This window comes from Strix uralensis, chromosome 25, assembly GCF_047716275.1.
Source record: "Strix uralensis isolate ZFMK-TIS-50842 chromosome 25, bStrUra1, whole genome shotgun sequence".
NCBI classification, from domain to species: domain Eukaryota; kingdom Metazoa; phylum Chordata; class Aves; order Strigiformes; family Strigidae; genus Strix; species Strix uralensis.
This window is the reverse complement of record NC_133996.1, coordinates 4,319,907-4,332,725: the sequence shown is the minus strand read 5'-3', so window position 1 is coordinate 4,332,725 and position 12,819 is coordinate 4,319,907. Positions and strand designations below refer to the sequence as shown.

At 54.5% G+C, this 12,819-nt stretch overlaps 1 protein-coding gene across 1 annotated transcript; it reads right to left on the bottom strand.

Moving 5' to 3' along the window:
• On the bottom strand, positions 1-9,147 carry KDF1 (keratinocyte differentiation factor 1). The gene is made up of 5 exons (XM_074894227.1): positions 9,118-9,147; positions 7,690-7,860; positions 4,549-5,662; positions 3,565-3,639; positions 1-2,314 (listed from the first exon to the last, which is right to left on the bottom strand). The coding sequence occupies exons 3-5, from the start codon at positions 5,642-5,644 to the stop codon at positions 2,232-2,234; spliced, it is 1,254 nt and encodes a 417-aa protein (XP_074750328.1). The 5' UTR covers positions 5,645-5,662; positions 7,690-7,860; positions 9,118-9,147; the 3' UTR covers positions 1-2,231.
• Between the last annotated feature and the right edge of the window lie 3,672 nt (positions 9,148-12,819).

The window sequence follows — 12,819 nt, the reverse complement described above, 5'->3', positions numbered from 1 at the left end:
AAAGAGCACATCTTTTGCTTTATAAAAAAGACCAAATCAGGTGTTTAAGGCCAAGGAGTGCAAAAGAATCCCGTAAGACACCACAGGTGCACCAGCTTCAGGGACCATCGAGTTGACAGTCTTCCTCTTAGTGAGTTTTTGGGGTTTTTTTGGGTTTTGGGGCTTTTTTGCAAGCTTAATCCATACACATTCACTCTTCGTACACAGACTAAACATAAAAAAAATGTCTTATTGCATCTGTCATAGCGATCGGCAGCTCTTTGCAAGTCCATCCTCACCCCTCGTCTCCAAAGCTCCAGCGCACAGACCACAGAGCTCCGTGTCAGCGTGACCCACACTGACGCCTCAGTGCACAGGTTTAAGTAAACTTGTCCAAATACGTATGTACAAATCCATTCAGAAGCAGGACGCCAAACGGGTCCCTCGGTACATGTGGCATTCGGAAGGAGGTGACCAAGCACAGCTCCTCTGGGAGTCCTGGGTTGGCCTCGCTTCAAGTGTTTTCCTTGCATAAACAGCTTTAAAAACAAAGCAGGGAGGGGAAGCCAAATCCACATCTCAGCCTTTCCCCTTTATTTTCAAAATCTCTCTCAGTCAGTGTCTTAAGGTGTGTTCTCAGTACTGTCCGTGATTTATGAAAGCACGCTCTGAAACGCGAGCAGTTTACAAAAACAGGCTCTAACAGGGACTTGAACCGTACATTTCAAAGGGCTTTGGCTGGTTAAATAAGCCTGACTGCTCATGTGAAAAATTAAATCCTTTCCCCCCTACCCAGACTTTTGAAGAGTAATCACAGGCTATGAAATAAAGGCACATTTCAGTTCAATTAAGGCACGATTCAGTTCAATTAAGGCACAAAAACGTGGTCCACACCAAATCACAGGGCCTATTTTGGTTTTCCTCTCCCCAGAAAACAGTGGGCGTTTATTCTATGGCTGGTAAATTCAACTAAGCGTTTTCTATTCACGTCCAAGGGCACCCGAAGGTATAAACAGGTCCCATGGCTTCATCTGTTTACTTTATGATAAACAACCAAGTGGCAACACCAGTAAGATAGAGCTTCCTCCTGCTGCAGCGCTGCAGCCCTCAAGGTCACCTGGCGCGGTGCCCTCGGATTAGCACCACCACATCTCCGGCCGGCGGCTGCAGAGGGGCGAAGGGAAGGAGCCGGCGCCGAGCACCCACCGGGCAAAGGCAGGACCAAGCAGTTCCTCACAGACCCTCTGGAGACTCTCAGGAGAGGCTTTCCTTTTGAAGCAAGCCACTTTTAAGAGAGTTTCCAGCAGAATAGTCAAATTAGTTAGAAAAACTTAAAAATGAACCGACTATTTCCTTCAGCTGCCATAACCTGAGCTCAAGGCTGGCCCAGGGACACCAAGCGTGACGGGGAAAGGTGGAGGAGTGAGGAAGAGGTGACTGCACGGCACGGGTCAACCCGTGCAATTGGTAACACCTTGCGCCCGCAGTTCACATCGGACTGGCGGTGGCTGCAAAGCTGAACCCCGGGATCTGCTCGGGAGGTGCGAGCGGGGCGGCTGTGCAGGCACCCCACCCCTCTGCGAGGGGCTCTATCTTGGGAGACACGCCAAGAGGGCAAAGATTAAATGAACCACATTACCTGAACCTTCTCCTTACGAGGCAGCAAGAGATGACGCCACTAAGGGTCAGCAGGAAGGAGGAGGATCTGGCTACTGCAAACACCAGGAATAGAGGACTTAGGCTTTTGGGACAAACCCAGCCACTTTAAATAGAGATTTGGGTCCCTAGAGAGCAGGGGCTTGACCTTCACCATCGGCACAAACACAGACACACCATCCAGTTATTCCCTACCCAAGTTAACTTATGCAACGCCAGAAAGCAAGAACTGTGCAACAGATCCTCAAAGCAGGGAAAGGACTGGGCCACTGAGGTTGCTGAAGCTACACCTGAAGGATGGAAATCATAGAGGCACAAGTTATCTGATACTTCCTTGTCCATCTTCTCCTCCCTGGGCACACATTCCACCTCCCAAATTCATCAGCTGCACAGTTCACTTCCTTGATGTTCTATATAGTCCAAAAAAAAAAAAAATTCCAGTGAAATTCAGACAGCGGGAGAAATTTGGCTTCAACAAAGGATCAGGGTAGACTGGGGGGAAAAAAAAAAGTGGCATAGCACACTCCATATTGAAAGAGGAGAAATCTGATTGCAGCAGAGCCTTGGAACGCCTGCTGCTGCTTGGGTCCTTTTCCTTAACAATACACCTGAAGCAGAGGTGCCCCAGATGAGTCAGTCTCTGTGTCTTGGAAAGAAGAATCTCTGCTTGTTGGAGAGCCTTGGAGAGGAAAGAGAAGAGATGGTGACATTAGACAACGTGAACTATAGCAGTTCCTGGCAGTTAGGCAAGCAACTGCCACAAAAGGCTTTGTGTATCATGAGGGAGGAGAAAGCCACACAAAGCCCACAGGCAGGGAACAGCCCTGCCTGTATTGTAGCCATCTTCTAGGAGAGATCTGTTATTATGCAGGAGAAAACTTGTCTTTTAGCCCTGGGCTGCTCTTTGGAGTGGAGCACACATGCCATGAGGATCAGAGCTCAGGGGACAGCCTGTCACTCTCCCCTGCTTCCCTTTCGCACAGTTCCTTTTGTTCCCAGTATAACCCAGCTGTGAACTCAGCTGCTCACACCCCAAATACAGCCCCAAACTTTGTCAGGATACCCAGAGACCAAAACTTCGGGCTAAATGCTGTGCATGGACAGAGAGCACTCCAAACTTGGGTTTCATTCTCTTTCCGAAGAACCCAGCAAGCCGGGCAGACACCAGCCTTCTGAGTCTCCTTCACTCCCAGAGCTCGAGAGAACTACACCCCTTACGGTAACCTAAGAGGCAGATGTCAGCTCAGCCTTTGCAGATGGTGAAAACTGAGGGGATACATAATACAGAATCACAGAATCATCTCGTTTGGAAAAGCCCTTGAAGCTCCTCCAGTCCAACCATGAACCTCACCCTGACTGTTCCCAACTCCACCAGATCCCTCAGCGCTGGGTCAACCCGAATCTTCAACCCCTCCAGGGATGGGGACTCCCCCCCTGCCCTGGGCAGCCCATTCCAACGCCCAACAACCCCTTCTGCAAAGAAATCCTTCCTAAGAGCCAGTCTGACCCTGCCCTGGTGCAGCTTGAGGCCATTCCCTCTTGGCCTGGCGCTGGGTCCTTGGCTCAAGAGACTCATCCCCCCTCTCCGCACCCTCCTTTCAGGCAGTTGGAGAGGGCCATGAGGTCTCCCCTCAGCCTCCTCTTCTCCAGACTAAACCCCCCCAGTTCCCTCAGCCGCTCCCCATCAGACCTGTGCTCCAGACCCTGCACCAGCTCCGTTGCCCTTCTCTGGACACGCTCGAGTCATTCAATGGCCTTTTTGGAGTCAGGGGCCCAAAACTGAACCCACTCATCGAGGGGCGGCCTCACCAGTGCTGAGCACAGGGGTCAGATCCCTTCCCTGTCCCTGCTGGCCACGCAGGAGGTTCAGGGCATTCCCCTCACTCCTGCGACGCCTTTGCAGCTGAGACCCCTGGCCAGGTACGTTACCTGCGCTGCTGTGCCGCCTCATGTTCCTGGCCATCACATCTGCTGGTGTTTCTTCCGATATTTGCACGGCCAGATCTGGAATGGAAACCGAGAGGGCCTGAGACAGGAAAGGACACGGGCAGCTCTGACTCAAGCCGCCTGTCAGGGAACGCACAGGGCTCTCCTTCTGAAGGCACCACCCTCAGGTAGCAGGAGAGGTAGAGTCTGATTCTTCAGATTGCTTCCACCATTGTCTTGGTAATCTGAGCTTTGCAGTCCCTAAATACCAGGAAGCAACAGCAGCCTTACTGCTAAACTGGGAAGCACAACAGCCACCCGGTTTCCTTTGCTACTTCTGGATGTCTCCTTGCTCCCCACACTCAGCTTTTCAAGGTCTTTCTACAACAAACTCTCTTACAACCTGTTCTGGAGGTCAGGCTGCTCCAGACAAGGAGGAGAGCATCCCTGATGGAGCCAGGAGGCACTCATGCCGCAGCAGCAGCCCTCCCCTCCTCTTTGTAGGGGTATTACTGGCTGCTCCTCACCCCACTGTGTAGAGGAAGTCTCAGCTCGAAGGAGACACCCTGTCATGGCAGTCTAAGGGTGGCATTAGCAAAGAGCCCTGGTAGAACACAGGGGAGAGAGACAGCTTAGCAACTGGACATCCTCTGGCACAAGCCAGCTCGTCTGGTCATACCAGTTAAGTTTGACTCACGGTCTTTCTGCCTAGCTTAGAGGTGCGGAGGAATCATTGCAGTAGCAGCAGAATAAGCCCTTATACTGCTCAGAACAAACTGCACTGACAGTGAAAGATACTATCAAGGAAGCCAGGACACAGTGAGTAGTGAGGAGCAGAGGTCTCCAGTAACAGGGAAGGACCTCCGTTCACACATCCCAGGGGAACAAGCCCAGCCCCAAGACAGACATCAGCGTGCGACCCTGCTCTGTGGCTGTGATAAAATAACCCTTTTATTGAAGCAGTGACACCAAGGAACCCACACGTACCGTCTTGGCTGATGACCATGGACTCTAGCATCGTTTCGTTACCGCTGTCTGGCGCGTTGCCTCTGCTGGACTTCTCCTCGTGGCTCTGGCTGGCTGGGATAGAAATATGGGGCCGGACCCTGCTTTTCCGGGTGCTGATGCGTATGATGCCTCGGACCAGCCTGCATTCAGCATCCTGCTCATCCAGGTTGTAGTCCTGAGTTATGCTATTGATGAGGTCCGAGATCTTGTTGGTCTTCTCCAGGAAGACAGTGTCTGACGTGCACTTGGCCAGCTCATCGATCTGGTGGACGCTGAAGAGCTCCGTCAGTTTCTTGAAGATCAGGACGTCGATCTCCCTGCTGGACATGGAGCCGTTCAACTCGCTGATGTCCAGGTCGGACTCGTGGAAGGAATAATACTCCTCCGAACTCCGGTGGCTGCTGGGGAGCGGTGGCTTTTCTATGCTGTTCCTGAAGGGCTTCTCTGGCAGCAGCTCTTTGCAGCATGAATCCGATTCCAGGTGGTGGCTGGGGCTCCTGTTTTGATAAACAGGAATGCCCTTCAGTTTCACATCTGGGTAACTGAAACTGCTACCCATGCTGGACTTTTTGATCTGGTTCCCATTCTTCTCAGTGGGAGAGACGTTGGCGGGGCTGTTTGGCAGTCGCCCGTTATAATCTCCGTTCTTTCCATCATCAGTGGAGGTCTCGGTGGGTCCCGGATAGGGGATACAGACACTGCAGTCCTGAAAGCAGCCCCCACAGGTCACTATACAACAGAAAACAGCCTTGTATGTGTTCCAGGCCTGAGACAGAGATGAACAGCAGAAGCTCTGGTTTGGGGGAGCCTCCGCTGTACCAGAAATAAAGGTGATTGTTTCTGCCTCTCTCCCGTTGGAGTCTTTGAGGTCAGCTTTGCGGCCTTTCCGATCCCGCATCTGCTGGGCTCTGCTGCGGCTCTGTTTGATTTCGGGTGTAGAGCCGCTGAACACCTCCAAACTGACATCTGTCTCCTTGGACGCTCTGGTCCGCAGGGGCACGGCCTCCTGGTAGGGCTGGTTCAGCTGGCGGTGGCTGTTCAGGTCGTGGGGGAGTCCTGTTTTCCGGCCCAGCATGGCTCACCGCTCACACACCTGGAGAACAAGAAGGTCTCAAGTCAAGCATCTGTCACCAGTCTCACCTTAGTGAGCCGCTGCTCAGCAGAGGACTCTAACATTCAAATTCAGCGTTTCCATTTTTTACAGAAATATTTTGCATTAGGACTCATGCTGTTCTCACTTGTCGCATAGAGAGGGAATCCAGGCTGGGTTTCAGGGCTCTCCGACTGCTCTGGCTTTGCTGCTTCCCTTTGGTAGACGCTTGAATCAGAAGAGATATGCTTTAAAAGAACTATTTTTAAGACATCAAAATCCCTGTAACCTTCAGAAGAGGTTTCCTCAATGCAGCTGGAAGACAAGTCAGGCTCCAGAGCAATAAATGAGCAGCACAGCCGTAGGCGGAGCCAGCTGCCAGGCTCCGAAGGGAAAGTATCTTTTTTTAAACAACTTCCCCTTTGTCTTGCATTCTTTAGGATTAAGCTGGGCCCTGACAGCGCTTATCTGTTTCAAAACACACCATGCCCAGGAGGAGATGACAAGCAATCAATCATTATACAAACTGCCAATTCAGACTCCAGATTATTTGACGCTATTCAAATTTAGAGGATTTAGCAATGACGGCGTTACTGACACTGATGATTTTTGCTAGTCGTGCTACGGCTGTGTTACCCTAAGGAAAACTGATGTCTTCATCTGGATTAAAGAAAAGATCTTGTCAACAAGTCGGTCTCAAATCACGCCTCACGGGAGCAAAACCTTCACAAAGCCCTACTACAGAAATCCTACAGCTCAACTGTTTTTCTCGTTGACACGGCACTAACAGCTGCCCCAGGTTTGCACGCAGGAGTAAACTCTTTTTACAGGGTACTACGTCACACTTCAGCTCCGCAGATCCAACACGCAGAGTTTGGCACATTAAATCTCCCTCTTATGAAGAAAGCTCGGCACCAGGCGATGGAAGTCAGGTCAAGGCTGTCACTCTCCACTTCTACTGCTGCTGCTTTTATCCCAGACTATAGTGGGCCCCTAAATTGTCCACGGTTTCTAAGCTTCTTGGCTAACACTGCTTTCACCCCCAAGAGATCCTTTTAGATACTAATTAGGCTAATTAATAAGCAGTGAGAGCCCAGCCATAGCTTAAGTGTTTTTGGACTGTCCCTGCTGCTCTACTATATACTTTCTATAGGGCACCTCAAGCATGAATAAATAAATCTGTCCTACTTTGTTAGGGCGGTGTCTCTTTTTCCCCCTTTTTTTAAAACAAATAGCAACGTTGCTTCCATAAAGAAACAGGCGCAGACTGAAAACCAGGCAGTTACAGCACACCACTGCTTTCCAGGAATATTTTGGCTCCATTAGCTTATAAAAATCCGTAAGTAGCTCATGTCCCAGGAGCTCCCTTTGCACATTCCTGGACAATATGTTAAATATAAAAGCCCCAGACGCTCCAATTTCAGTGCTGAGCAGACAGAGCTCCCTAGACTCAGTATTAGCTGAGAGTTTTGATTGCTTTCACTTCACAACAACAGGGTTTTTTTTCCTCAGCTTCACCATTTTTGTAATGCAGTTCAAAATTGAAAAACAAATTGAAAACATCTGAGCTGATCTAAGCACAGAACTGCTTACTGGGGTGTTTCTCTCAATACTGAGGCCTCATCAAGAGATCCAACATCTGCATTGCACAGTAACAATCATTTATATAACAATATATAATATTCTGGAATTTCAGAGCATTTTTGACATAGGGAAGAGCGTTATCTCAGCTCTAGAGAAAAAGACTCACAGACTTAGAGATTAAACCACTTGCCTGACATTGCACAAACCCCCAGCTGCATCTCCAGCCCCGAGCGCTGAGCTCACCCCCTTCCCATCACAGCTCATGCTTCTGTGACCACTGGATCACCCGTCAGAAAAGTTCCCCGGGAGCACACACAAGGCACAGATCCTCGATCCAGCGGCTTCTCCAGCACAAGCAATGGACTGGACCCAAACCCGCAGCCAACTGCTTAAGATAGCCATAAACAAAAGCTCGGACTAAAACCCACAGCTGAGCTGATACTCACAAGATCGTTGGGAGCCTTCTCTGTTCTCACGCAGGCACCGTGTGTGAATAAAGATCCTTCTGAAGAACTTCAACATCTGCTTCAGAAGAGCAAGGAGGGATTCACAGACAGTTTGTGCATCTAAGGGTTAGCCGGGGTCTAAGATCTTCATTGTTCAGAGGACAGGATTTCCTTTGAAAGTTTTAAAAAAGCTAAATTAAGTTGTGAATCTACTCAATAAAGCCAATAACCGTATTGCTGGTGTTGTTTGAAGCTAGGGAAAGCAAAGCATTAACTTAAAAAGGGGCCAGAGGACCTAAATTCAGGATACAAGATTTACACACAGATACAACTTCTCTTAAATATATGGAAGCATCAGTAGCTGTTTCTAAGTTTTCTAAGCAGCCTTGCCAGGAGCTGAAAGCTGCCCTGTAAAGCTCCCGGACTCCTGACTGCTCTGCGGGCTCTGATGGAGACCCTGGCCCAGAGTAACACGGATCTCTCTGTGCTGCTGCGTCCCCTCGCTCACCTCCCTGGGATATAAACAACCCGGCCAAGGAACTGCCTCTGGCCAAACACTTCCCTCTGCCCCTGGCCCAAAATGCCCCCCGTTCCAGCTGACAACCAGGGCTCCACCACAATGCAGGTAAACAAAATTTGCCCCTTCCTTCTCACAAATGAAGCGCTGCAAAGGGGGGAGACCCGCCTGGGGACCAAGCAGAGACCCCTCTGCCTACCCTGGGCCCCCGGGCGTCCTCGAGACGGTGGATTTTGGGGAAAAGAGAAGCTGGCAGTAGAGAAGAGCTGGTTCCCAGCGGCATCGCTGACCGTCCCGGCAAGGCCGGCCCTTTCCCGCAGAGGCTCCCCACCGCGCTCCCCCTTTACTTCTTCAGCCCTCCAAAGCCAAGCCGACCCCAGCAGTGGCCAGAGAGACCCGACCCCCCCCCCCCTCCACCGCGGGAGGGCTCCTCCCGACACCAGTCCCGCAGGGCAAGGACACGGAAGGTCCCAGAGCAGCGGGAGGGGCAGAGCGGGGGGAACAACGACAGCTCGGGGACAAGCGGTGGCGGGGGGCGGCCTGTCCCCAGCCCTGAGTGGGGGGCCGGGGCACACGGCGCCTGTCTCGGGGGAGGCCCGGGGCAGGAGGACGGCACCCAGGGCACCCCGGTCTCGGCGGGGAGGACCGTGGGGATCCTCGGGGAGGGGGGAGCGCCCGCTCCTCCCTCCCGCCGTCCCTCCCTCCCGGCCGCGGCCTGCTGCTGCCCCCAGGCCCGGGACGGGCGGCCCCGCCGGGGGAAGCGCCGAGCGGCGGTAGCGGGCGCTGCCGCGGCGGGCCGGGCCCGGGGCTGAGGCCGGGGCTGGGGTCAGAGCCGGGGGAGGGGGGTGTGTGTGTGTGTGTCCCCCAAAACTCCCGGCGGCGGCGGCGCGGCCCCCCCGCCCCGGCGTTACCTGCCAGCCAGGGAACGGCGTCCGGCCCCGCCCCACCTGGGCCAGGTGAGCCACGTGACCCGCCCGACGGGCCGCCGCGAGGGACAGCAGAGCGCGGCGGGCGAAGCTGCCCCGGCCTGGCCCCGGCCCCACGGACCCCCCGTCCCCACGGAACCCCCGTCCCCACGGATCCCCGTCCCCACGGATCCCTGTCCCCATGGATCCGTGTCCCCACAGACCCCTGTCCCCACGGCCCCCCGTCCCCACGGATCCCCTGTCCCCACACACCCCCCTGTCCCCATGGCCCCCCGTGCCCACGGATCCCTTCCCCACGGCCCCCCATCCCCACGGCCCCCCATCCCCACAGATCCCCATCCTCACGGCCCCCCATCCGCATGGATCCCTGTCCCCACGGCCCCCCGTCCCCACGGATCCCCTGTCCCCACAGACCCCTGTCCCCACGGACCCCCAGCCCCGAGGACACCGTCTCAAAGTATCCTTCTGCCCGAGGCTCCTCATCCCCGAGGGTCTGTGTCCCAAACGAGACCCGTCTCTGAGGATTCTCGTCCCCAAGGGTCTCTGTCGCTGAGGTTCACCTTCCCTGAGGATCTCTGTCCCTGGGGTCCCCACCCTTAAGGTCACTAAGGGTCTCACTCCTTGAGGATCCTGTCCCAAAGGATCCCTGCCCTCAAGGATCCCTATCCCTAAGGATCCCCATCCCTGAGGATCCCCGTCACTGAGGATCCCTGCCCTGAGCAACCCCCACCTCCAAGGATCCCTGTTCCCAAGGATCCCAATCCCCATGGATTCAGGTCACTGAGGATCCCTGTCACTGAGGATCCCTGTCCCCAAAGGATCCCTGTCCCCAAGGGTCCCCACCCTGAGGATCCCCCCAGTCTGCCCTGCACCATTCCTTGTCAGTTTAACTCCCCTGCAGGCAAACACCCCCACACACACTCCGTGCTGCCTGCACCAGGGGTGTAAATTGGCAGGTGTGGGGTGGCCACGTGTGGCCCCTGGGATCCCACAGAACCTGCACCCCAGGGAGAGCATCTCGCCTGTGCCTCCCCAGGTGCTGCCTGCGGTTTTGGGTGCCTCACACTGGAGTCAGGAGTCCACCCACCCCAGGATGAACCTCCGCCCAGGCCATGCCCAAGTGCTTCAACACCCCCAAAGCCTTTGGCCACCCCTCCTGGCCCCCCCCCAGCCCTGCTCTCCCACCTGACCACAGCCACAGACGGACCCGCACCCTTTGTGGGGAGTGATTTCACCCTCTCTGTTTAGCAGCCTGCAAAGCAACAGCGTCACCCATCCCTTCTCCCGCTGGGAGCGGTTGTTTCTTGCCCAAGTGCCCCTGGGGACAGCGGTGGCACCGAGGGACATGTGCTGCAGGGATGCCCAGTGCTCCCCGGGCACTGGACCTGCCGGGCTCATCCCGTCCTGTTTGCTGCCGCTTGGTGACTCAGTGGTTCTCTCCAAAGAGCTGGTGAGTCACTCTTGGGGGGTCAGATCCTTCCCTGAATGTTTGGAGGAAAGGAAGGAAACCGGGAGGGAAAGTGGGCAGCAGGACAGGCAGGGCAGGCAGGGCAGGAGCCCGGCAGGATGGCACTGAGGCTGCAGCCGCTCGGCTCACACACACCGAGAGGGAAGAGGAGAGAGAGAAATCAATTTAAAGGATGGTGCCAGTGCCAAGAAGCTCATTCCTTCTCTAAAGGGCACAAAGACCGCATTTATTTATTTAAGCCTCTGGCACATGAACACCGTACTTAATTCCAGCCGGTGTCATTTCCCTGCTCGGGCTTTCATTTGTGTTAACTCAAAGCACTGCTTGGAAATGCATCGTTTCCTTCTCTGCCAGGTGCCTTCAGCACAGATCCCGGCCACCAAACCTCTCCCGGCACTGCCCCATCGAGCCTGGCACTTTGAGGACGAGCTGAGCAGCACGGAGTGGCCTCCCGAGCCCAGCACCGCGCTGCTTAATGCCCCTCGGTTCCCACATTTCCCCCGTGGCCCATCACCTCCCAGCTGAGCTGCCACCCGTGTGCCAGGGCTCCAGTCCAGCGTTGGGGCCGGGAGCTGGGTAAACCTGAAATCCTGACGCAGGATTCCTTCCCTTAAAGTGGGCCAGGATGAGAGAGCAGCACCTGGGTCCCCCCCTGCGCTGGTAACTGGGACACCAGGGTTAAAAATTGCAGAGGGACTGGGAGAGACGGCACTAATACTAATTATTTACTGCCTAATAATAAGGCTTCACTTTTCTGGAGCACATCCCAATGTGGGGCTTTAAAGAAGCTGGAGATGAGGCCAGCGCACAGCCCTTGGCTACGTCCTACCTGGGGGCAGAGCACGGCATCCCTGGGGGAGTACCGGAGTACCGGGGCCCGGCTGCGGGATGCAGCGTGCTGCCCCATCCCGGCAGTCGGTGCCTCCACGTACGGCTGCGGGATGCGGGAGGCTGCTGCCAGGGAAGGGAGAACAACGCTCTTAACCGGGCTTTTGCATCAAAGAGGTTTATTCTGAGCGCTGCTAATTTCAGACTCCTCTGCTAAATCATTAATAGCTCGTCAGCCCAGGCAGAGATCCCGCAGCGGTGCGGGAGGGTTTTTGGGGCTCAGGCAGTGACTTGCCCTGAGGCACAGGGGCATTTCTTGTATTTTTCTATTATTTGCCTTTACCAGCCTCTGTCTTCTCATCTGCAGCCGCTGCGGGGGGCTCAGTGACATCCCCAGCCTTATTATTCTTAAACTCATGTCCAGGCACAGCTGCTCCCTTTTCCATTTCCTTTTCTCACCCTGGACCAGGGACTGGAGCTGCAAAGGTGATGAGCAGCACAGACCTGGGGGGTGACCCAAAAAAGCAATTATTTTATGAGCAGGCGACTGATGGAGCAAGTACCTCCAGAGGTCCCTCCAGCCTCAGTGATTCTGAGGTTTCACTCTGGGGAAACGGGGAAAGCTCACCGAAAGACAGACCCTGGCCCTTTCCCCATTTGGGGGTACGCCTGGGGGTCCAGGTTCCACCGAAGCAGAGCAAAAAATCAGAGAGGAGGGTGTTCTGTTTAATACCTGCCTGTCCCCACAGTTTCTTTGGGTTGGAGGCAGAGGGAGCAAGTGCTGAGCTTTGCCCCTGAACCTACGATGGAGCAACACCCCTCAAATCCCCAAACCCCGTTTTATAGCAGCATTTGCATTGGATACATGAATACAGCTCAGCCTGGACTTCAGCTTTCCTACAGCCTGAAATTCAGCCTGCAGAGCTTAAGCAAATGTCACGGCCGTGTCTCTGACAGCGGGCAGTGGAGATGCCGGGGGACAGACAGGCAGGGAAGGGACAAGCAGGCAGCGGGGGCCGGGAGCGGTGACGCAGCAGCCTCTGACGCTGCTCCGGTGTCTGGCAGACGTGTGGCAGCGCTGGCAAGAGCAGGAATGCAATGCAAAGCACAAGGGATGGGTTATTTTTCCCCCTAAGGTAAGGTAAGGCAAAGCTGCCACCAGCCCACGTGGGGTGGGGGTGACATCCACCGCAGGCCTGGATGTGGCTCTGCCTGGAACAGATATAGGCTGGTTTGTGGTTTTTTTTGATTTAGGCTTTTGCTCCTGTCTGGGGGTGGGATGAGACCTCAGCACCTGGTTCCTGTCATCCCTTTTATCCTCTGTGCTGCTCTGATGCGAAATACGAGCAGGCTTTACCCCACGCACCTACGTGAAGATGCAGCCGCGGAAC

Excerpts from the sequence above, each read along its gene's own strand:
- KDF1 (XM_074894227.1), bottom strand. The coding sequence starts at position 5,644 with ATGCTGGGCCGGAAAACAGGACTCCCCCACGACCTGAACAGCCACCGC. Across the intron at positions 3,640-4,548 it reads CATGGTCATCAGCCAAGACG|ATCTGGCCGTGCAAATATCG; the intron begins GTACGTGTGGGT and ends TTTCCATTCCAG. Across the intron at positions 2,315-3,564 it reads GAGGCGGCACAGCAGCGCAG|GCTCTCCAACAAGCAGAGAT; the intron begins GTAACGTACCTG and ends TTCCTCTCCAAG.